Below are 25,262 nucleotides of genomic sequence, written 5' to 3' on the forward strand. Positions count from 1 at the left end.
TGCATGTCCATAGAGAGTGTTAACACTGTAAGTTTATACTCACAGCAAAATTTTCAACACTGCAGTATGAAATTTGCCTTGAAAATCAGTGAAGAAGGACAGATAAAAATCTCAGTGTTTAAAACTTACCTGAATGGCGACAGCATTTGGTTAAAAACTTGTCTTTTTGCTAGCAACTGCTTTGATTTCCAAGATCTAATGAAAAATCTAAAACAAACACATGTGCATGGGAAGTAAAAAGGAAGAAAATACCAAGTTCTCAACAGAACTCTTATTTTTACTAGATTTCAACTACCACTTGTTCTGCAATCTAAGGCTGATTTATAACAGCTGAGGGTTTGTGGGTTTTTTTGCAGTTATGGGAGACACAATAAAGTAGTAGTAAATGGTGCATTACTAGCTAGAGGGCCAAAGCATTTGTGGGTTCTGAGTTTGATATTTTTACAACGTGCATTGATCAAACATTAAGTCATAGTGGAAGAACCCTGTATATTTTGGAGGAAGAAAAGAGATGGGAAACAAATATTTTAAATAAAATTTCATTTATGAATATCATTTAAGCCTATGCTTATGCACATCATACAGTCTTTAATATTACAGTCATAGGAGATTCTAAGATAACGTTCATTTTGCAAATGAATGAAGTTAGCTTTATATTCCTATTGCTATCATCAATTAAAATGCAGGTGTACAAGATAATAAAAAACCTAACTGGATGCCATTGACTAGATATCATACTGCTAGCACAAATCCATCTCTTCAAAATAAAATATCCCTTTTGTTAGTAGGAGATATTGTTCTCTTTTTGACAGCCATACCCTCCTGGGAACTTTCTAATTCTGTAAAAGCCAGCTACCAGCATTCATTGAAGTTATGAATGGTCACCTGAGAAATCTTTCTCAAGAATGTGAATAAAATAGGAGCATTTACCAGGTAAGGTTGTGTTATATTACATTTGCATGAAAACAAACTGTAAAAACATCATAAAAACCATAAATGCACACTTAATGTACATGAAAAGAAAGTCATGGCAATCAAGTCTAGCAGGGCCAGACCCTACCTCTGAATTAAGGCAGCACCATGGAACCCCCAAAAAAAGCACAATCCCAAACAGTTCTTCTTTAACAGCTTAAAATGCATTAGAAACCAATGCACTGAATAGCAGTGAAGAGAATTAAAGGGTTGAAATGTGTTGTACAGGACAATTTGCTCTTAAGTGCTTACCTCTCACACACACATATATACATGAAACACAGGCATACTGCAGTAAGGCAAATTAAGTGTTCTGCTTATATGCAAGTGGGGGGAAAAAAAGAAGTTTCAGACAGTTCCTCATGCATAAGAAATTGCTTCTCACTTCACTCTCAGGTACATGGTTGCATAAGGTGCCTCCTGCATTTGGATCTAATAAAATACAACTTAACAGGTCCTGTTCAAATTTGATATACATTCACATTACTGATATAACTGGAGAAACTGTTCTTTATTACAATAGAATGAGATACAGAATTCCAACACAGATAACATTTCTCAGTGGGTAAAAAAAAGGACTATTTAAAGACAGATTTTTTTTTTAAATTCTCATAGAAAATGACATTAAAAGGGACAAATCAAAGGAACCTGGGAGGAGATAGAAGGATGAGCCGTTTACACAAATCATGGACACAAGATTTTAAAAATCCCACCCAACTATACAATTGCTTTCAGTGTGTTTCCAAATGAGTAAAGTACCTTCTGAATAAAAATCACCTGCATTTTCTCATTACATTTAGGTGCTGCAGGGTACCTTTACAAGTGGCTACTGAAACACGTGGTGACATTCACAGAACTTGACCCAGTGCACTCCATTCCAGGTTCACAAGTTCTTGCTGAAGGAAGTTCAAGGCAAAGAAATACAAGCAGGGTCTCCTCACAAATCCATCCTCCATGTCACGGTTTTCACTATAAATAAGGCATAGCGGTTCAAGTACTACATTAAATGTCATCAAGCAATGGGAAAGGAAACCACCCATGAGCTCCTGCCAGAAAAGTACTTTATCAGGGAGGATAGAAAGCACTGCTCAGACAGTCTGAATAGGCATGGCCTTCTGTGCTGTCAGGCTCCTCGGGCTCAAAGTCCTCCGGGTCTGGGGGCAGCTGGTCGGCATCTTCATCAGAAGTGGACGGGCGTGTGAGGATTATCCGAGGTATCTTCAGCAAGATGGGAAAGATTTCAGAGAAAAGAATCAGATCAAGAGCAGGGAAGTGTTTATTAGGAATATTTTAAAGGGACAGGGGAAACAGGTGATGAGAAAAAATATGAGAGAGGTGTAAAACCATAGAGAATCATAGAATTGTTTAGGTTGGAAAAGATATTTAACATCATAAAGTCCAACTACTAACCCAGCACTGCCAAGTCCAGCACTAAACCATGTCCCTAAGTGCCACAGCTACATGTCTTTTAAATACCTCCAGGGATGGTGACTCAGCCACTTCCCTGGGCAATGTGTTCTGATGCTTGAACATCCTTTCTATAAAGACTTTTTTTCTAATATCCTGTATAAACCTACTCTGGCACAACTTCAGAGCATTTCCTCTTGCTCTGTCATTTGTTACATGGCAGAAGAGACTAAACTCCACCTTTTTACAATCTCAGGCAGGTGTAGACAGCAATGAGGTCTCCCCTGACCCTCCCCTCCAGGCTAAACACCCCCAGCTCCCTCAGCTGCTCCTCACAGCCCTCGTGCTCCAGAGCCTGCCCCAGCTCCCCTGCCCTTGCCTGGACTCACTGCAGCCCCTCAGTGTCTCTCTCACAGTGAGGGGCCCAGGGCTGGACCCAGCACTGGAGGTGAGGCCCCAGCAGTGCTGAGTGCAGGGGGACAATCCCTGCCCTGCTCCTGCTGGCCACACTATTGCTGACACAGGCCAGGATGCCACTGCCCTTCCTGGCCACCTGGGTGTCAACCAGCAGCCCCAGGTCCTTTTCCACTCTGCATGCAGCCTGTAGCCCTGCATGGGGCTGTTGTGACTGAAGGACAGAACTTGACACAAGGCCTCACTGAACCTCACACAACTGGCCTTGGACCATCAGTCCAGCCTGTCCAAATCCCTCTGCAGAGCCTTCCTGCCCTCAACACTGCCACCCAGCCTGGTGTCACCAGCAAACTGACTGAGGGTGCACTCAGTGCCCTCATCCAGATCACTGATAAAGATATTAAAGGGGATTGGCCCCAGTACTGAGTCCTGGGAAACACCACCAGTGACCAGCCACCAGCTGAATGTAGCACTATTCATCACCATCCTCTGGGCCTGGCCATCCAGCCAGTTTTAACCCAGCAACAGTGTCCCTGTCCAAACCATCAGCAGCCAGGTTCTCCAGGAGAATGCTCTGGGAAATTAAGTCAAAGGCTTTACTAAATTCTAGATAGACAACATCTAAGTGGGTCACTTTGTCATAGAAGATTAGGTCAGTCGAGTTGAAGTTTCCTGGATGCTCCCTCCAGCCCCTCTTCTAGATGGGAATCGCATTTGCCAACCTCCAGTCAGCTTGTTGGAAAAGAAATGAAATTTAGCAAAATATTTAATTATAGTGAGTTGTGTGTGAACTGGTTTGTTAAAAAGTAGTTTTGTAGCCGTTGAAAAGTGTGTTGGGTTTTGTGTGTAACCTAGCAGGTAGTCTTAGGGATTTAATAAATAATTAAACTAGTGCAGGAAAGTAAGAATGCTAACCTGTCTGGAGGCAGCATACAATGCTCTTAGAATAAGATAAGCAGAGGATTAATGATCTTGTTTGTGAACCAAGGAATGTATCACAAGGGGTCTGTGACCAGGCAAGGGGAACGGGGAAACTGTTTCTTGAAGACTTTGTTGTGAATCACATGTATAAGAGGGAAGCACCCATACGTGAATTTTGGGGGCTCGGACTTTGGGACGTGAGTCCCCCAAGCTCCCCGGGCCCTTAATAAAGCACCCACAAAACTTATCCGGGTTTTGTGTCATCTATCAGTCGGGCAACAAGCTGGGACCTGCCCAGTTAGCCAGGATTCCAAGAGATGGTGAAAGGGGCTCAGTGAGCACTTCCCCAGCTCTCTCAGTACCCCTGGCTGGACTCCCCATGGACCTGTGTGTGTCTAACTTGTGCAGCAGGTGTTGGATATTCCCCTTGGACTATGGGGCTTTCATTCCACTCCCTATCCTTGTGTTACAGGATAGGGGACTGGCACCCAGAGAACAACTGGTCTTGCTGTTAAAGACTGAGGCAAAGAAGGCATTAAGTACCTCAGACTTTTCCTTATCCTTTCTCTCTGCTTCTTACTATTTCCAATAAAGGATGATTCCCCTTGGTCCTCCTTTCATTTTTTGTTTTATGCCAAAAAGCCACTGATAAAGCAAAATTAGGATAAATTGCCTTTTTCTCTCATTAGCTAATTTTTTTAAAAACCTTCTCTAAGTGAAAAGAAGATTAAGATACTTTTGAAAAATAAAGACAAGTAAATATGAAAAATTAATTTAACTTCATCATTCACTCAATTCATCCCCCTGAAAGCAATAAAGGATTAATTAAGAACCATAAATCATATCAATTATTGATCTTTGAAAAATTGCATATTTCAGCTTCTTTACAGACAAAACATATTTAAGGGAAACATTAAGAGAAAATATAAATGTTTAAATTTGACAGCAAAATATGCATACATGATTTTGATTTGTATTTTGTTTGGACAAGAACTTTGTGTTCTTTGAGAATCATTGCAATGTTTTAAAATTAATTTAAATTCTGTAACTGAGGAAAAAACCCCAGTGTCAGGCTTTTGATGTATAGTCATATAATGTATCAGTAATTGTTTTTCTCAATGAATGGATTATTACAAATTTCACTCTGATGCACAAAATCATCCTCCTTTTTACTGCTTTCCAAAAAAGTTTAACATGTAATGAAAACATATAAGGGTGATCCAATATATCTAACAAACAGATAAGAGGATAATCTGTAATAAATAAAGTGGCCATCTTACTAGCCGTATGAAAATTTTCAGGAAAGTTGAACTTCTTATTTATCAGCTACTTCTACTTCATGAGAACATTTAATGTTGACATCACACAATTCAATTCAATTGTTTAGCTATTATTTCCTCGCAGAGCATTATTTGATTTAGGAAATGACACAAGCATATAGATGCTTTATGGTGTTGCACATTCAGCCAGGAGGATTCTGCATTAAAGTAAAAGGAATCATTCCCCAGGCTCCCCTAGCATTAGGTCCAACTCCCCTTGGCTCACAGCACGCTACACACAGACACCAAAGTGCAGGTGTCAGTCCAGAGCTGAACCTCATCCCTGATAGATGCAAGCTAATTTTAAAACCATGTATAAATCTAGTGTATACTGTATACCCTGGTGTACTGAGCATCCAATTATGTACCTTTTTCCTCTCCCTTCTTCTGTTTAAACTAAGAAGGACACATTTCTGGAAGCTTTAAATAACCTATATAGATCCTAAGCACTGGCAAAGCTACAATCCTGGGAAGATGTGTTTTTGTCATGCACACATGACATAATTTAGAGCTTTCCTTGTACTGGATAGTTCTGATCTTTGCTGAAATATGCTTCTTGCTTAACAACAGTCAGTAGCCAGCTGCTTTGCAGTGCAGCAAATGCACATCTATACATACAGGTGCTTTGCTGGGTCACATAATGAAATTCTGACAGCTCAAGAACTACTGCAGAGGTCTGTGCTCCCAGTTACCTACACTCATATCCAGGACCAGGCTTTGCATTTCATTGAGCTGTCAGTTCAAAGCTCAGGGAAGACCTTTCTTTGTGTACTGTGCTGCTCAAAAATAGAGATGTGCACACCTCCCCATGACTGACATGTATCTCATTAGCAATGCAGAGTCACCTGTACCTATTTGTCATTTTGAAGAAAAGACCTTAGCCATTTTGAATGTCAGTTTTTTAAGTACTCTTTTCCAGCATGGTTCCTACTGCCCAGTTTCCAAAGAACTGAAACTAATTCTCTAAAAGAGATTTTCTTCAAACATTTCATGACTGCTTGCATACTGTCTTTCAAATATTATGATGGAACTAGGTCTGAAAATTATAAAATCAATTTAATTGATTAAAAAGTGCTCCTTCAACATATCTGAGGTGATTGTGTTAACTGCTCCACAAAACACATGGTGTTGGGCAAGTCTTACATCTAGTGTTTCATGTTGCTGCAGGCAAAGAGGAAGCAGCACTAAAGGAACAACCAGCTTTCTACAGCAGAGGCTGAACAGTGTCTGAGCCCAGAAGTGCTGCAGAGGCTGGAAACCTGCACTCCCAAGAGAAGAGGGGCTCAGGTGTGATCCACAGCAGCCCCTCTGTGCCCTCTTCAGGCAGGTGAAAGTTCACACAGACACTGACTCACGGATTTGGAGACATTCTGGTGAGTCTTTCTAACAAATCAAATGTCCTGGTCCCAGTGCAGCTGCATCTCTGCCCCTCTGCTTTCTGCTCACCCCCCTGCCCACTCTCCCTCTGAAACCCCCTGTGTGAACCTGTGCCACTGCTGTCCCTAAGCCATGGCTGCTCCTTGTCCTGCAGCCAGGCATCCTCCTCTGTGCCTCTCTCCCTGATGGGATGCTGAGGAGCCCATTTCCTCAAACCTGAATCATAGGGACCAATGAAAAAACAACTCTCAGCTGAGGATGGTGCCAATTATGCAATTCCAAATGCAACTAAGTAATAGAGCATGCATTTGTACAAGGTCTAATTAAATGAAAGGAGGCTCAGGCCTCTAGTGCCTCTCTCCTTGCAGCAAAAGTTATCAATCAAGTCCTCTATAAAGCAAAACCAACTCAAAATGGATGTAAGAAACACACATCACATTTCTAACCACAGTGGCCTAAGCACTTTCACCTAACCATCCCCTAAGAGCCCAGCACTCTCTATCACTGCCTTCACATTCACCCAAGCTCCAGGAATATCACAAAATCAGCTTTATCAGCTTCCTTTACTCTTTCAGTTTTGTTAAAATAAAACAAAATAACAACAACAACTGTTGTGGTGTGCTGTGGAGCCTTTTTCCAATAAACAACAAAACAAACAACAAAAAAATGAAAGTAACAAAGCTCAACAACTCTAAACTTGCACGATATTTTGTTATATCCTTTTCTCAAACCCAGTGCTTCTCTTCCCAGAATCCCAGAGGGATTTTACCTTCGCTTTATTTCCCTGCTTATTTTCACTGACCTCAGCATTACCCTATTAAATAGGCAAGCTTTGGTCTTGGAGCTTTTTTTTACTATTTGTATTTGAATGTACATTTCTTGGGGCAGCATCATTGAGAAAAGATAGAACAGATTTCCTATGTGAAAAAACGGCACAGCAAAGAGGAAGCATTTCCACTGCCCATTACAGACAGAGCAACACAGAGACATTTAGGATGGCAATGGAAAACCCTTCCAGTACAGGCACCTGAGCTGCTTGTCTAAGGCATGTGGGAAGGTGTGAAACTTCCATCTTCTGTAGACAATTCTGCAGAAAAAATTGATGCCAGTGTAGGAGGACAAATTATCTAGATTTCCTGTTAATCCATTGTTTTCTCTACTGGTGGTTACTCAGCAGTGTTTGAACTTGTTTAAAATTCTTCTGTTGAAATTGCGAAGTCCTCCTACTCACTTTCCGTCATCATGCTTTAAATATCGTTATTTAAATAATATTGGAACTACTATTCAATCTCAAATTGTCAAAATACATAAAATACTTTTTCAGAAAAATGCATAATTAATTACTTGAAACAAGTTACTATTTTTCCATTTTCCCCCGAAATGACATTTTCAGTGCCTAAAAAGTAAACTTCAAAATGGACATGTCCTGTAGCAAAACCAGTGGGCTCTCTGTGAAAACTTCTTCCATTACCTTGTTTCTGTCACTTTTCTAACATAACCACTAAGAATTTCTACCCTAAAAAAAATTCAGTTTTGATTGAATCACACATAACAAAAAATCAAATTATTTCAGATGCTCTCATTTAATAGGATTAACATCCTACATTGAAACCCAGAGTCCTTCAGCTGGAGCACAGACAGGGGGCTGCCCGTGCACACCTGGTCCTCAGCAGGAAGAAGCAAAATTAAGCCATCCAAACAACTTGGGGCAATTCAGCTGCAGTGTTGGCTGCAAAAGTTCAGGATAGGAACAATCCCACAACTAGCTATGATGCTTGAAAGCAGTTTTTAAAATAAAACATGATAAATGAGATGTCTTGCCAACAGGTTAATATCCAATAATTTTTAACTTCCAGATGCACACATAGGCTTTCCTTGCCTACTTCTAGCCAAAATGTCTGTCCAAAACATTGCAGAAGAGTCCATAAAAGATGGCTCATTATGTCTTTTTATAATTTCTTCTAAACTAAAACTGAACAGAACAAAGCCCAGCATCTTGTTTTTCTTTTACAAGCCTTTCCCTTCCATAGATCCATACTCCAACATTAGCCAGAGAGGGAAGTTCTCAAGGCAACAGTCTCAGCTACAGCCCAAGCTTCTCATCAAAGGCATAGCCAGCAGTGACAGGGCAAATCACAGCTGGCAGCAAGGCCAGCAGCTGGGGACAGAGGTGAAATGACACATGAAAGGCCAAAGTTTGATGGAATAAGGGCAAGAACAAAGAATTTGGATTGACCTTTTTTAGCAAGAAAACCAGACATACTTTTAACTCTAGTTCAAACAGGTAAATTTTAAAAGAAAATATTCCCCAGCTATAATAGGAATGCCTGCCTAGCTCTGCTCATATTGAAATTTGTATTTAAATAATACATATTTTGAAATTTTGACTTTACAGCTGATTTGCACTGACTCCAGAGCTAAGGATGGTACCCTTAACTGGGGAAAACAAGACTATTAACACAGTTGAGAGCATGTGCAGGGGTTTATGTAAACCTCATGAATTATGTTATGATTTCATACTTAGTCTTACCTGTTTTATCATCACTGGGGATGGAAGTAGTTTTTTAGACCTGAACAGGAAATTTAGACTTCTCACCAAACAATGAATACAGTCCTTTGCTAGATGCAAAAGATCACATTTGATAATGACTGTATTCCCAGAAGCAACTGTCTAAATCGAGTTTAGCAAAGTAGGGCATTTACTCATGCCTAAAAAACATTACACAGCTGGACTTTTAAATAAAAATTTTTAAAAGAGGATGCAAAACCACATCCAACAGAACAGCAGAGAAAGGACAGATCTGAGCTAGTTCACAGCAAAGCAGCATCTGATGGTGTTCTTAACTGAAGCAATGTCAGCAGCAATGGAAAAAAAAAAAAACAACCTTCTCCCCCAAAAAAACCAAGGAAATACAAGTCAAAAAGAGAGAAAGAGATCCAATTATCTCCCAGTGAGTTAATTACTCACAAGCAACCCCACCTCCAGGCGGGAGCGGGCACAGCAGCCAGGGCACAGCTGGGGCAGGGCCAAGGGGACACACAGCAGCTGATGCCCAGCTGCGGGGATGGAAACACAGGAACCTGGAAACCCCGTCCAGGCGTTCAACACAGCTCCCCTTTCACAGCATATCAGGGACGTTTCAATAAGCTTGTGTTTTATGGTGCACCCTCAGCTCTCCTGGTTGTACAAATCCCTGGCTGCATCCCTTTCCCCAGCACTTTACAATGTTATTTTACTGCTATTTTACTGCTGTGTTTGACCTTTGGCCAAACCCCAGAAATTGTAAAGTCGGATGGAGAGAGAGATATAAACCTCTCCTACACTCTGGGGAAGATGAATCTTTGGTGAGGCATGGATGAAGCCCCTCATTACACCTGGCTACAGAAGAGCTCTGCACAAGGGAATGTGTGTGACCTGTGCTGCTGCACTCAGGGAGCAACCAGCTCTTGACAACACCTTTGTTGCTTGGGGCTGGGAGAGGGCAGCACATAATCCAGTTCATCCTTGCCCTTGGAGCAGCCCCAGCACTCTCAAGCTCTGACAGAGCATTTGGCACCATGCTTCTGGAAGTGCTGCCTCAGTTTTGTGGGCAGCCCTGGTGAGGGCCTGAGCAGGGGCTGCCCCACCAGCCCATCCCCCTTCCCTGTTGCTGTTCCCACGCTGTGCACAGTGATTAATTTCAAAATCTAATTCAGCTTAGTATGATTTCCTCAAAGTCAGTGAACCAGACAAGCACTAAAACACTGGAACAGGTTGCTCAGACACATGTGGATTCCCCATTCCTGGAAATATTCAAGGACAGGTTGGACAGAGCTCTGAGCAACCTGCTCTAGTGGAAGATATCCCTGGTCACTACAAGTGGGGTACAAGATGGCCTTTAAAGGTACATTCTGACCCAAACCACTCCATGATTCTTTGGAAATTTGAGTGAATTTTCTAGGTATTGATATATTTTATAGTCCAGTTTTAAAACTGAGTATTTTCTCTACTTCTTGGAATAGCATGAGAACATCTTGCACATTTTATCTGTCTTCCAGCATGCAGCATATATAACATTTGGTCATGTCACATTTAGAGCAAAGCTCCTTTCTGTTCTTGCTCTCTGCCAAGTGCCTCCCAAGGGCAATGCACAAGGCAAGAAAGATGGAGCTGTGTCAAACTCAACACAAAAATGGAAGATCAATTCTCATCATGTCATATCTGCATTGCTGGCAAGCACAAAAGGCTTTTATATGATTCAAATTGTGTATGAAAAATTGTCCTTGGTCCATTTCTTTCATCTTCTAATGTACCACTGGATAGTGACTTCCCTGACACTGGAACCTGACTTACAGATTTTTATATAAGTGCTTTCATATAAGTGTGTAATCATTTATGGCCTGATGCTATGAAAACATCAAAGAAAATGCATTGCTCTGACCACATCAGGAGACTTAAAAGGCATTGCCCCCATAAGCAGTGCTACCCATGGTCCAAGTTGCCAATCCTTTGATGTTTTTTGAAGAAAACTCATCACCCCTGTGGAAGGCAGTGGCTGTCTGGAAGCCTGCAGGAACTCAGTGCAGTCTCTTCCCCTGCAGCACTCTCAGAGTCCATGAGGATGCTTTTCACCAGAGAGGACATTGTTTATTATTTGTGTAGTTCTTTAAATACTTATCCTCTTTTATTCTCAAATAATATGCTATCCTACAGCACAGTTCAAGGTGCCTTGCTTGAGTCTGTCTTTTGTATGTTTTTGCTTATATTGTCTGCAGTGCTTATATTGTCTCCCATATGATGGGCTCACTTTGTAGATTTTCTCTCACTTGGACGTGTTGTAATATGGTAACTTGGAAAGATCAATTAATGTCCTGTCTTTTTAAAAGGTTTTCCCTATTTAGCATTGTTAATTACAAGCTTTGCAAAATCCAAGAACATAAAGTTTGAAATGAGTCAGTTTTGACTGAGTGTGTGAGAAAACTACTTAAAAGGAAGAGAGGAAAAAGATACACTGTGCAAACAGAAGCATTTGTTGGGAGCAGGAACTTAATTTCAAATTCACAAAATAAGTTCCCTAACCACTACACTATGGATACAAACACAGTGTCTACAACACACACCTTTTATGTTCCATCTTTCATCGTGACTCAGAACTGCTCAGTTGCTTAGATAAAAGCAGAAGCAAACCAGGAGATGAAATGGAGGAGGCAATCCCATGGCACATGGGTGCTCACACTGCACTGGAGCTCACAGCAGGACCAAGGTTACCTCACCCAACAAGGTTCACAGGCTTCTTTAGAAACACAGGTAAACCTGCACCAGATGCAAGGCAGGGGAGAGTTGGATTCCTGACTCCTTAAACAAACTTAGCTTGTCAGAATAGAAAAAAGAAGAACATAAAAACACAAACACCCTTCCCTGGTAAGATTAAAAGAGTCATGGAAATGTTTTGGAGATGGGATAAAACAGTTCCTCATAAGAAACTTGAAATAGTAGATCTTATGGTGGTATAGGTCAGTCAAACACTGTATGTGATGTGAGCAAGGTCTTTCCCGTTTGAAACAAGCTTAAGAAGAAACATGGCTTTGTTCATGATAAGGACATTCTGAATCTCACTTTAGTTGTCTCCTTTTATACTGCTCCTCTGACCTGAGTACTCCACTGGCTTTGCTTTTAAATTTCAACAAAGCAAGACAATGATTAGAGAAACAAAAGTTTTATTTTATGTTGTATGATTTCAGTTTTCTGATATGCTTAGAACATGCTCAGATGAATAAAGAAAGAGCTTGATAATTAGATTTTTGAAGATTTTTAACTAATGTAAGTGGATCAAGGTTTTTTCTTGGAAAGTCTTTTATCAGTTAGAAATGAAGCAGGTAGATCTGCTGGGATTCTCATCCAGGTAAGATTTCTCACAACTTGGATGTGAACCTTATGAGACAAAGGCAGAAGACCTGCATACTGTGGGAGATGGTGTACCTGCTTATGCACCTTCTGCAGGCACAAGAGGATTTCATTTTGGTACACATTACAGGTTCTGGTACACTTGTCTGTTTTCTCAGCAGATTTAGGAACATTCGGTATCTCTGGATTTTTAACACAACAGCCAAAAAATTGGCGCTTTCAGCCTTCTAAAGAAGCTCTTCAGATTTTTTTCAGTACTGTAAGCTTCACCTTTTATTTATTTATTTATCCACACAATCACTTTTAATTGGTAATTCTTACTTTAACTGTCCTTGAAAATGCCACTATCAGTGACACTTGTACCCCTGGTGAACTAAATGAAAAAATACAATTGAGGAAATTCCCAGGGCAATGGCATAAAATTAAATCAAATAATGTACTAACAATTTAAGTTAAATACTAGATTGAAATATCTTGAAGACTTGATATTAATTACAATCTACCTAATATCCTTATTATGTTAATAGCCCCAAAAATGAGTCAAAGAAGATGGCATTATGATGACATTATAGAATTAAATTATAGAAAATAATTATGCAATTATAGAAAATGCTGAAACCTGTCAACACTCTCCATTCAGTCAGACAAAATCCTCTGGGAATTTCAGTCAGAGTTTGAATGAAAATATTTATGATGGAGAAAGATTGTGAAGAGTTGTCTCTATGTTTGAGAGGATGGATATGAAACAACAAAACTGGAAGTGAAGACTTCAGAATTCAAGTTAAAGTTCCTTCTGTTAAAGTCAGTATGGGCATTTGTTTATATCCCTGATTTTTTTTTGTTCAGGCTCAATTCAAATGTTTATACTTTATTTAATATATATATAAATACATTTTCATAATTTTGAGGTGTGATTAGTATAACTGAGGCAAGTCTATAAAATACTATATGTAAAAGCTATCTACTTGTAATTAAAGTTCTGAGCCCTCTAGCTACATGTCAGCAAAATACTCAATTATAATTAAAACCAAGGAAGATTCTCATTTTTCCTTTGCAAAACAATGACTCACTGTGAAAGAACATTTAGTTTGTCCAATTAATTACTAGTCATTCACACTGTCATGAAATCCCAAAGCTGACACAAAGGGTTTGAAATTGAGTTTGGCTGGATGAGTTGACAATTACATGAGCCTTTTAGAAGCAGTTAGAGCAACCAAGCCTGGTCTGGGAAAACAGAGAGGAAACCTGAACCTGGCAGCAGCATTGCCTGCTGTAATGCCAGAGCAGCTGGCTCAGAGATGGGCTGGGCTGTGCCTACAAGAATGAGACAAATATTATCACAGAGAGCATATGCAAAGAGGATGTTTATTAAAATTCAATAGAAATAAACAGATGAAGACAGTATCTGCTGGAAGGCAGGATGATGACATGGAAGAGAGGGAGAAGAAGGATGACACCATCTGGCACATACTCAGTTTTTGCAGAATACTAATAGGAGTCTCTGGTTTCTCTGCCATTATGCTTCAATCCTTCCCTCCCCTGATGCAGACACAACCATCTTCTATTGAAACCTGATCAGAAACACAAAGGAAATGAACCTTCCTATATTCCTAGCACAGAAGAAGATTCTGCACTAAGGTCCTACTGCCACCTGCTTATCTGAACATGCAAAGCAAGTCCTCCATGAGAAGCCAGGCTCTAAACATTTTTCAGATAATAGGATTTCCTTCAGTTACTGAGAAATAAGAGGGACTTCAAAGTGAGAACAGATGAGAAATTGAACAGTCCCAAGTCAGCAGGATACTCCCCACAAACCCATAATCCCTAAAATTGATGAATGCTGCTCCAGGTTACAGGCAATAACATGTATCATTTGCTACAGCACAAAGATTTTGATTTCAAAAAAAAAGAAACAAAACCAGAAATACTAATGTTTCTTCACAAAAGAACTTGCACTTTTGACACTCAGAATTTATTCAGCCAGTTTACTCCCTCTGGGTACTCTGCTCTGAGTATCTCAGTCTAATCTGCCTCCCCCCCCCACTGCACCTGAAGAACTTTAAAGGGAGACACACAACATAAAAATACAGTAATTTCTCCTGTTTGGGTGAAAATACTAAAAGTCAGACACTACTGCAACAGATGCAGGCCACTGCCAATGTGTGAATAAACCCTTCCAACAGTGGTTCCTTTAACAGGAAGCCTCATGCTTCATGCAATAAAGACTAAGAAACAGCTACCAGGTAAAACCGCACCAAAAAAACCCAAAATTATCAAAGTGTTTTAAGCTGAAAAATAAAACTGGTCTATATTATGATCTACAAGATAATGTTGGAAGCCAGAGGCCTCAAAATAAGTTTCCTTAAGCAACTGATAGAAGGGAAAACCTTGCTTAGTCTATCTCATGGACAAAAGCTGTAGCTCAACAGGTCAAACAGAGTTTGAGTGACAATGACTTACACGGGAAACCAGAGAAAAACAGTTGAATTATCTATGTGCTCACTTTTTCAGTCAACTAACAAATCACTTCTGTTATCTAAATGGTTTACAAACACTGATGTGGTCTTTGATTACAGTCTTTTATATAATATACATACTTTCATTTTTTGTGATTAGCTGGGTTGTGAATGGTATTCATGGAGAAAGATTTAAACAAAGACTGAAAGAAGACAAATCAAACAAAGCATTCCTCTGGCATTTGCTGAAGGAGGAACAGTTGTTGCTTCCTGGTACTTCAAGCTCCACACAAGTAAGATGCTTTTTGACCTTAATTATTCAGATACCTTGATCTTATTGTATCTTCCTAGTGAAGCCATAGTTTCATCAGTGGTACTCATAGATGACCAAGATGAGGGTAGGTCTTCAGAGAGTTGAACTTGCTAGAGAAGTTCAAAAAAGTGCATTTCTAAAAGCCACCCTGCAGACCCAGCTGTTGCCTTCTGTGACATGGGCAGTAAGCTTTCTCTCACCAGTCACCTAAAGTACGGGCATGTCTTAGCCTGTGACACAAGTTCCCCCTCTAGTCAGAAGAGGAAAATGGTCAGCACCTCCAGGCAGCAGTTCACCCTCTCCCTCCTAAAAGAGGGACCCTGGAAATGCTGCTCCTTGCATTAGCTAGAGACAGAGTCCAGACAACAGAACAATGACTCAAACTGGGGGGAATGGACACCACCCTGGAGTCCCCAAAGCAGAGTGCTCCAGAAGCTGGATGCTCACCCAGGAGCTGATCTCCTCCAGAAGCCACCAGCAGTCCCAGCTGCAGGGACAGCCCCTAAATCCTTGGTAGGTCTCTGATCTTTGACATGTGTTGAGTTCTGTGCCAGTCTTTACTACTATTAATATAAAGACAACACAAATTTCTTGGGTAAGAGAGATTTGTTATTTCCTGGGGGCATCCTACTCACTGTTATGACGTGGTTGACTGTCGGGGAAGGGCTGCCCTTGGGGGAAGCTTCAGCAGGACCAGCATGAAGGGCAGCAGGCTCTGAAACAAAGGTTGCCTTTAAAAGAAAACACCAGGAACATGTTTTTATTCTGAATGCTGTTTAAGAAGAGGAGTTCCCTCCCTCTCAAGTTAGTATACAAACACCTGGCCCTACTGCTACATGCGTTTGTACAGCAAAAGCAAATAAAATTGCAATTCCTGCTGTTTCCCATTTTTGGTGAATTTTATATTTGAACTGTTGAAATTACCAGTTCAAGAATAAGAAGTTGTAACACCCAGTGTCAAGAGCAACATGCTTGTTATTTGTACACAGATTAGTCCTGTGGTAAAAACAGCAGTATTTCTATAGCACACCCCATTAATTCCTTCTTGTCACACACACACACAGAAAAAGCAGAGTTGTTTTCTATATTCTTTAAACAGATGAATGATTCTGCCATCTTGTGGGAGATGGAGAAATTCTAACTATTTGTGCAATAACAGCAGGGCAGAACAGGATGGAACAGAAATTTCTTCTTTTTCACTTATTTCACTATTGATTAAGTGAACAGACACTAACACCTAGTATATTCCAAATAGTCCCCAAAATAAAGATTTAATTATAGCCTTATGGAGGAACCTGAGCAATGGGGTTGATTTTTAAGATACTAAATTGATCAGAAGCTCTGCTCAGAAAGTAAAGGTACAGTAACTAAAATTCCTGTGGTTTTTTCCCTAATCATCTGATAATGTGAAATATGTAGAGAATTATTTACATTGTCTCCCATTTGTTACAATACTTTTCATTAAAGAAAAAATGCAAAATTATACAGATTTTTATCTACAACTGGCCTTTTAAGAATTGTCAAACTATCACAATATTTACATATTATGGAACACCAGCCTCTATTAATAACTCCATAACATAGTTTTACAAAATTATTAGATTAATTTATCATTAAAGTCTTTGGCTGATATAGATTGTATCATTATTCCTGACAATTTAACAGACAGACAATATTGCTTGCTCTATCCCACCTTAATTCAACATGGACCTGCTAGAACAAAAACTATTAATATAACCAAGTATAAATGACAGTTTAAGAGAACAAGAGCTGAAAGAAATATGGGCCGGTTACACTTCAAAGTAATTCTGTAGAGGTTCTCTTCCTACTCCACCATTTCAGCAGGTAGAAACCAAACAGAACAAAAGTATGTAACACAAAATTGTATGTGGCCATTTTTTCCCCATTGTTCTGGGGAAATTCTGAAGCTCAAGAATGTGGCTCGTGCTAGGAAAGATGAGGCTTGATGTGGAGCAGCCCGAGGGGCACTTTTATCCCCTGGCACTGCAAGTCTCCATCAGGGGAGTTATTTTGAGCTGTTCTCTTCCCACCAAAAATTACCTTGGGGAAACAAGCTCATCTAGTTTATATTTCTTTGTTGCAACTGTAATGAACTCATCTAGTAAATCTAATACCATGTCACAAGAAAGCTTCTTGGATCAAATACTTCATTTATACTTACATAACCACTTAAGACCATTATTTTCCTTTGTAAATAATTCATTTAAGTGAATAATATTTTGTTAAGCACTATGAACATAAAGATCGGACAACTAGAACACAATAAGAAGGAATACAGCAATTTAATGTTACTATAATTTCTTCATAATGGCAAGCACCTAAAAAGCTAAGGCCAGCCTAGATGTGGATGTCAGGTTCCCCAACTCTAAGTGGTTTGATTTAAAGACAACAACAAGAGAACACACTCCACAGTGACAAACAACCCATCTACCTCAGCCGCTCTGTCTCCTGCTTGTACACCAGCCAAGTCTGGTGGAGCATCTTTTGGCAGCCGTGCAATCAGGATCCCCTGGTAACACAAAACACAGGTTTCAGAAGTGACAGTTTCTCCCATTGTTCTCCCATTGATATAGAAAGCAAATGGGAAGTAATTAATTTTCAAGACTTATTGTTTTGTTGCCTCCATAAAATCAAAAACTAGATGCCTTAGCACATTGGCTAGACAAAAAAAAAAAAAAAAAGCCTCCATGGCAGACACATACAGACACATACAACAATGAACAAAAGTCAGTAATTGTTTACACTGTGCCATGGGGAACAGACTGGAAAACAAAGATTTATTTAAAAGAAAAATCAGTGAGAAGATGTGTGAAATACTTCTCTCAAATCAAGTTAGCTCCTGGGAATGAGCAAATGAGATGGGAGAGGCATGTAGATTGCCAAGGGAGTGACCCCAAATTGAGGCAGAAAATGAGAAGAAGGCAACAGTGTTTCAGCCATCAGGTTGCCTTTGCAAAATCATTGGTGTACATTTGGGTATCTCTCCCAAATCATCCCTTCTGGAGCTTTCCATCAAAATGTAATGCCAGATCCTACTCTGGGAAATAAGCTACCTCTGTTTACCCTTGTTAGCTTTAGAAAGATGGAAATGTTACAGGAAGGACAATCTCAGAAAGCAAACAACAAAACACAACAACTCAAGGAACTACTCATCAGTCTATTCCTAACAATCTCTAGACAAATTTTTAATAATGAAATGCACCTCATCACTTTCTTTACATGAAGATGAGCCCTTTCCACCAGCAATGCTAATACCAAGGCTCCCCATTTGACTGCACACAGTAATGGTTACCTGGAAAAGAATTATAATGGATAAGTGACCTGAATAATCAAAAATATTGCCTCTTAATTATGTGAGCATTGAAAATCTGCCTCCCACTCTGAACACCAGCAGACATGCTCCTGAAGAGCCCAGCCCTGTGAAAAATGGTGCTACACTTCAACACTGGCACATGCAAGACATCACTGCTGTGAAACCATGGACTGAATGAACTGCACTCAGCTCAGGGCCCATCTGCATGTACCTCTGACCAGGCCTCAAAGTACTAGTGCTGGATACATGAAGTGAGATGCATGGCTGCAAGGAAAGTGGGCTTTGTTGGGTTTTAAAGAGGAAATTCTTCTTCCATGTAAGCCATGGGGAACAATGACAACCCTCAACTTACTCACTTTAACATAAGCCTCATGACATCTGCCATGCAATGTCCTCCCTTCTTTGCATCTTTCAAAAACTGCCTCACCCAAGAGGAGTGCCCCACAGACAAGGGAGTGCCCCACAGACACAGGGAGTGTCCCACAGGGAGACACAGGGAGTGCCCCACAGACAAGGGAGTGCCCCACAGACACTGGAGTGCCCCACAGACACTGGAGTGCCTCACAGAGAGACACTGGAGTGCCTCACAGGGAGACACTGGAGTGCCCCACAGGGAGACACTGGAGTGCCCCACAGGGAGACACTGGAGTGCCCCACAGACACTGGAGTGCCCCACAGACAAGGGAGTGCCCCACAGACACTGGAGTGCCCCACAGGGAGACACTGGAGTGCCCCACAGGGAAACACTGGAGTGCCCCACAGGGAGACACTGGAGTGCCCCACAGGGAGACACTGGAGTGCCCCACAGACACTGGAGTGCCCCACAGGGAGACACTGGAGAGCCCCACAGACACTGGAGTGCCCCACAGACACTGGAGTGCCTCACAGGGAGACACTGGAGTGCCTCACAGGGAGACACTGGAGTGCCCCACAGACACTGGAGTGCCCCACAGGGAGACACTGGAGAGCCCCACAGACACTGGAGTGCCTCACAGGGAGACACTGGAGTGCCCCACAGACACTGGAGTGCCCCACAGGGAGACACTGGAGTGCCCCACAGACACTGGAGTGCCCCACAGGGAGACACTGGAGTGCCCCACAGGGAGACACTGGAGTGCCCCACAGCGAGACACTGGAGTGCCCCACAGACACACACTGGAGTGCCCCACAGCGAGACACTGGAGTGCCCCACAGCGAGACACTGGAGTGCCCCACAGCGAGACACTGGAGTGCCCCACAGACACTGGAGTGCCCCACAGCAGCAGCAGCAGTTGCAGACCTTGAGGGGGGTTTGCGGCACATCCAGCGCGCGCAGCTCCTCGGCGGCGCGGCCACCCTGGCTGGGGAAGCTGCCTGCTGCTGACACGGGTGGCTGCACCCTGCTGTTAGACCCTGCAAGAGCCTTCCCCTTCATGGCCAACTTGTGCTTTTCTTGGAGCGCTGCTCTGCTGTTTCTTTGACCTCGCACGCTTTCGTTGCTATCAAAAAGGCTGCCGGAAAACTTGGAGATAGGTTCCTGAGGGTTAAAGATAAAAAAGGTGAACACAGCAACAGCAAGGAGAATCTGAAACACACACCTTACCCGTGCTAACATGGACTTGTTCCTCACCCTCACATGGCTGTATGATAGAATTTATTTCATTGAAAACAAAACTGGAACTTTACAGCAAACATACAAAGATTTATTTTACCATTATTTCTCTGGGCATGTTTTGCCTTCAACGCTGGGGTTGAAATTGTGGGAACAGGGAGAGGACAGGGATTTTGTACATCCTTTCACTAGACTCCCTGGCACACACAAGCATAGGTAACATACACATATCCATATGTGCACAAATCCTGCAATGCCCTGTGAAAATGGCAGTGCAGTGATAACAAGATTATTTTGGGCAGCCTCTGGCAGCTCTGTAGCACTGAATCCACTCTTCTGGGGGAAGGAACCACACACACAAGGCAAAGGAAAGATATTTCCATACAGAAAATAAAATATGTTTCTCATAGTTCCTCAAAACTCACATTCCATTCTTGGGAGCATAGGTGTGAGAGGGAAGGCAAGGCCCTACCTTGCATCTATGTATCCAAGACTTTGTTTCAGTCATTGGATTGACTTCAGTTGCAAATGGCAGTGGGTGGAGAGCTGCAAACTTAAATGATTTAGGAGTCCTCTGGAAATGGAACCTCAAAGGTGAAGCATACTAAAGCCTGGCCCTAGGGTGAACCTACTCTGAGATGCAGTGAGGAGCTCACAATGTCACCCAATGCTTCGCTAAACCACAAGGGCTTGAAGAGAGAAATACACAATTAAAATACATCCACCAAACAATTAATGCTTCAGACAAGTTTGACTGCAAAATGTAGTGATGTTTTCCAGCTATCAGTTATTCCTGGCAAGGGGTTAAATTAAATTCAGACACACTGCTCAAATTCTGCTCACACTTTAGGAAAGCTTTACTTATATTTAGCTGATTTTTGCTCCTTAATTTGATGAGTTCCTGTCAAATCAGACCTTTGTATTGCCCAAATCCTTCTCTCTCCTGTTGGCAGTAAAACGATGCAGCAAACACACATCAACACCTCTGAAAATAAACCCCATAAGTGTTTTTCTAAGCCTGGAAGTTTAATACCAAAATAAAAAGCAGTGGTATTACCTTGAACAGCTGTGCAGAACCCCACTGGACAGTTTATTTTTCAATCTATATTGGCACTTTCCCACAATCTCTTTTTGGTTAGGATGGAAAAAAGCATTGCCAACCCCAGGGAAAGTGTAAAAGGCATGATTGCTTCCCATTTTCACTTAAAAGGGAATTTGCTTAGCTTTGACTCACATAAAACATTTATTACCTTTCCTCTCTTGAGAGAGATTTCTCTTTAGAGTGCCAGACTGACTAAGCTGGACACTCTGCAGGGCTGTGGGTGCCAGGGAAGAAGGCCATGAGCAAGAGCCAGGAGTGCAGGCTGGAGGAGGGGGCACACCAGCAGCACCCACAGGGGATAGGAAGGAAGCAGAGGTCCTGGAAGAGGAGCAGGAGCCCAATTCCTGCCTCATCTCCCAGCTAACATCAGGAAGAATGGCGAGTAATGCTCTGAAAGGGAAAGGCTGCAAGAGTGCAATCCCCATCTCCTTTTCCCAGGCCAGGACCAAGAGGAAAGCCAGGCTGCAGCACAGGTGACAGGCACCTGGCAGGCACAGGCAGGAGAAATTACAGCAAGCAGGGGCTCAGAGGCATCAGCATCCCGGAGGAGCAGCACCCAAAATCAACATGCAGTGGAGGAGCACTGCAACCTCACTTTTCTAGCATCCAGGCCTAGGGAGACGCGGAGCCCCAAGTGCTGCCAGCAACCCACTTACCTGAAAGGGATGGAAGGAGCTTGGTGACTGGGGATGTAAGCAGGGTAAAGTACAAAACATGTCTCATCACTGCTCAGGTTACCCATCTTAACCTGCAGGTCAAACTGTACTCTTGAGGGTTGGATGGATTAATTGCAAGCAAAGTGAAGGAAATATTGAACATAGCTCTGTACCCTCTGCACAAGCAAGGACATGAGAGTATGAACAGTGCAAGTCCCACAGACCCAACGTGCTCTGCTGCACAGCAGTGTGAGCAGCTGCAGCCTCTTCAGAGATGCACATTGTCTCTCCCAATTTCAAGACTACTTACATCATCAGGATCCTCGAGTTCCTCTGCTTCTTGCTCGGGACTGATTCTCCCTTCTCTCCATTTCCCATTGGCAGAGCTGAATTTGTACAGGCTACCACCAGGAAAACCTTCCCTCCCTTTCAGTGAGGCCCAGCGAGAGCCCTGGGAACTCCAGTTATGGCCACTGTGCAGTTTGGGAGACTTGGGAAGCCACTTAATTGAGTCCTGAGGGAAAGAGGACATTAAAAAAAAAAGGCAATGAATAGATTTTAAGCAAGCAGTTGAGGTATGTAAGTGCAGAAACTAATGGCAAGTTCTGCAAGGTATTTAATATCTTGCAAATCCTGCATTTCCCTTTTTTACCTTTAGAAGTTCCTTCAGTCCCACAGAGACACTTTGCCAGTTAATGGGTGTTACTGGTGATACAAAGAGCAAGCAGAGGCTGCTGAAAATAGTGGAAGCCTTTAAGGACTTGTAAGAGCATGGGACCAAGCCTACCTTCAGCATCATAAAGAAGAATTAATGAGGGACAACAGTCTTCAATAAAGTGTAGTACTGAGAAAACAAACAAGAGTACTCAGACCTTTAGTGACCGTCTCATCTCATGACCTGAGTAAAAAAAACTATCAAGTCACTCCCCTCTTCATTATTCATTAAATAAAATGTTTCATTTGTTGAATGGTACCAGTAGAAACCACAACACTTAACTGATCTTTTAAGGATTGCTGATTTACAAAGTGATTATAGTTCAGTTATCCCAAAATGTCCATTACTTATTTGTATCCAAAATACTCCACCTTTCTCACTGAGAAGTTTATACATGACAAGTTGTGTCAAGGTTGCTGACGTGCTGAATTTTAGAAGCAATTTTTCGAAGTAACCTTTATCTTTCTTTGAAGCTTTCTTTAAATCTCATTTCTGCATTTTCTTACAGTAATACAAATCCAGTGGCAAAAAGCAGCCTGATGCCAAATAAGGTACATCAATGGAGAAAACAAACACAAACAATTTTCAGCAAGCTTGTGGTGGGGCAATCAGAAGCACATTGTGACTTTCATGTGTTTTAACAGGTATTTGATTCAGATTTAACAGTTAAGTTTCTGTTTTCCTTTTTAAATGCAGAATGGTTACATTCACACACACACACACACAGATATGCTGCTGCTACCAGCAACCCAGATGTCACCATCTCTATTCGATCTAAGGTGGAAAACGACAAGGGAATAGGACAAGACTGTTCATGCTGGACACACTGATTCATCTTCAGCTGCCAAAGAAGGTCGTCCCCTTGGGATTCTTCATTTGCTTTCAGTTTTAGGATGGCTGAAAACACTAGGAAATGGACAGTATCCCAGCATCTCATTGGAAAACAGCCTAGACCTTTCTGTGAGTCTTGAAGAGATGATAATCCCATCACAGGATTATTTGTATTGTACAAGGAAGGCATGATTGGCCTTTTCCTCCAGGAGATTTGCTGTTAAACCACATTTTGAACGGCACTGACACTCAGTGATATTGCTATTTGCTGGTAAATAGCCCATATTCCTGCTTATTCTAAACCACATTGCTCAGGACAGTGGAGCTGATTGTCAATTTAGTTGATCAATGGGAAAGCAGCACAAACAATCACAACACAGCAGTGTCTCCCTTTCCTCCTGACAATTCAAAATGCAAGGCAGGATATCTTCTGATACTTCTTCACACTTGTCTTGAATAAGAAAACATAGGGTGCCCCTAAACAGAAACTTTGCTTTCTGTGAATATTAACTAGGGGCATAGCAATTCTAATCAGATAAACAGTACACTAGGTGAAATTGTTTGCTAGTGTCTTGGACAGTTGTATTTCAGACTAGCTAATGTGCCATCTCTCAATGTTCAGGGTATTTCAAGACACAGCTTAAATCCTTGTCAACTTTTAAACTCATTAGGCAGTCATAAAGCAATTTCACTCTACAAATAAACATAGGTACAGTGAAGCATTTCACTTCTTCCAAGAAAACATCTCATCCTTGTTCGACCCTGATCCCTAATCCTAAACAACATCTTCTCGAACTCAGCCTGCCAAATTCTGTAAAACCAGTAAAAGACTATTCTCCCAAAGTAACAGACAGATTTCAAATTACGCTTATGCTGACAATCCCTTCATCATTTTAGGCATAGATTCAGCTGCAGTGGCAGCCTCCTGTTTGCAAAGGTGATGAACATCAGTAGATTCTACATCCCTATGCCCTCTGCAGTTCAGCTGAGAACACAGAGCTAAGGGCACTCCTGCTCCCTGTCTGCCTTCTCCTGTGGCAGGAGGCTTTTCCTCATGCTGACATACAGCTGTAAGGAAAATTCAGTACCTGTTTGATGCCTGTAACCCAAGAAAGTTTACTCTTTAATATAATTGATCTACAGTGCTACAAAGTAAAATAGAAACAATGGAACAATTCTGGCAAAGAATTTTCACCAGGTCTGCACAGTACTGTGGATAACATTATATTTATGAAAGCAGTTTCATGATTTGGTTGTATTAATAGCAAAAGATGGAATGGAACAATTAGAAATGCCCTTTAGTCTATATCTGCATGTACCTGCTCTATGCAAAACACAAGAAACCTTGCAATGAATGCTACTGCTGTGACTGCAGGCTAATATTATTTTGCAAGCAAATCTTAATTCCCAATTGTTTTTTTTTTAACTTGATGCTTTTTGATGAAAGAAAGGGAGAGGGCTGGAAATAAGATAGTGAATTTGACCTCTCAGTCTGATTTTTTTACTAGATTTTGTTTTCCTTGCCAAAAATGAAACTGATTCCTTATTTTGATGTATTAATGAAAACTGATATAGATGGCAACAAGTTTCCATTACCCCTCAATGTTGTCCAGGTAACAGATAGCAGATTTGTACTCCAAAAATGAAGCTCTCTTTAAAAACTTCCAGTAATTTATTAGCTCATTCTCACTTTATTAAATACTTCAGGACCATGCTTTGAGATAACAGGCTACAGGCAAATATCCTAACATGAAGAAAGAAAAATCAGTTCCCCTTACAGAATTTTACAGATTATAATTGGTTTTCTTACTACACAGGTAGAGTTTGGAAGTTTTTTCTTGTGTTTCATATGTGGGGAAGCTAAGATCAACAAAAGTTAAAAATATTATTGGCTTCAGTCATTAGCAACAAACACAAAGTGAGATGCACACAGATTTACATTATGTTAACAGTAACTGGAAAGAAAAAAA

At 41.3% G+C, this 25,262-nt stretch overlaps 1 protein-coding gene across 1 annotated transcript; it reads right to left on the reverse strand.

Moving 5' to 3' along the window:
* Positions 1 to 1,621: 1,621 nt before the first annotated feature.
* On the reverse strand, positions 1,622 to 22,632 carry LOC134416885 (protein scribble homolog). The gene is made up of 6 exons (XM_063153559.1): positions 22,057 to 22,632; positions 19,677 to 19,913; positions 18,287 to 18,376; positions 17,516 to 17,593; positions 15,699 to 15,794; positions 1,622 to 2,190 (listed from the first exon to the last, which is right to left on the reverse strand). Exons 1-6 carry the CDS (start codon positions 22,276 to 22,278, stop codon positions 2,038 to 2,040), a joined length of 876 nt encoding a protein of 291 aa, XP_063009629.1. The 5' UTR covers positions 22,279 to 22,632; the 3' UTR covers positions 1,622 to 2,037.
* Between the last annotated feature and the right edge of the window lie 2,630 nt (positions 22,633 to 25,262).

The sequence above is a fragment of the Melospiza melodia genome, chromosome 3, assembly GCF_035770615.1.
Source record: "Melospiza melodia melodia isolate bMelMel2 chromosome 3, bMelMel2.pri, whole genome shotgun sequence".
Lineage (NCBI taxonomy): Eukaryota > Metazoa > Chordata > Aves > Passeriformes > Passerellidae > Melospiza > Melospiza melodia.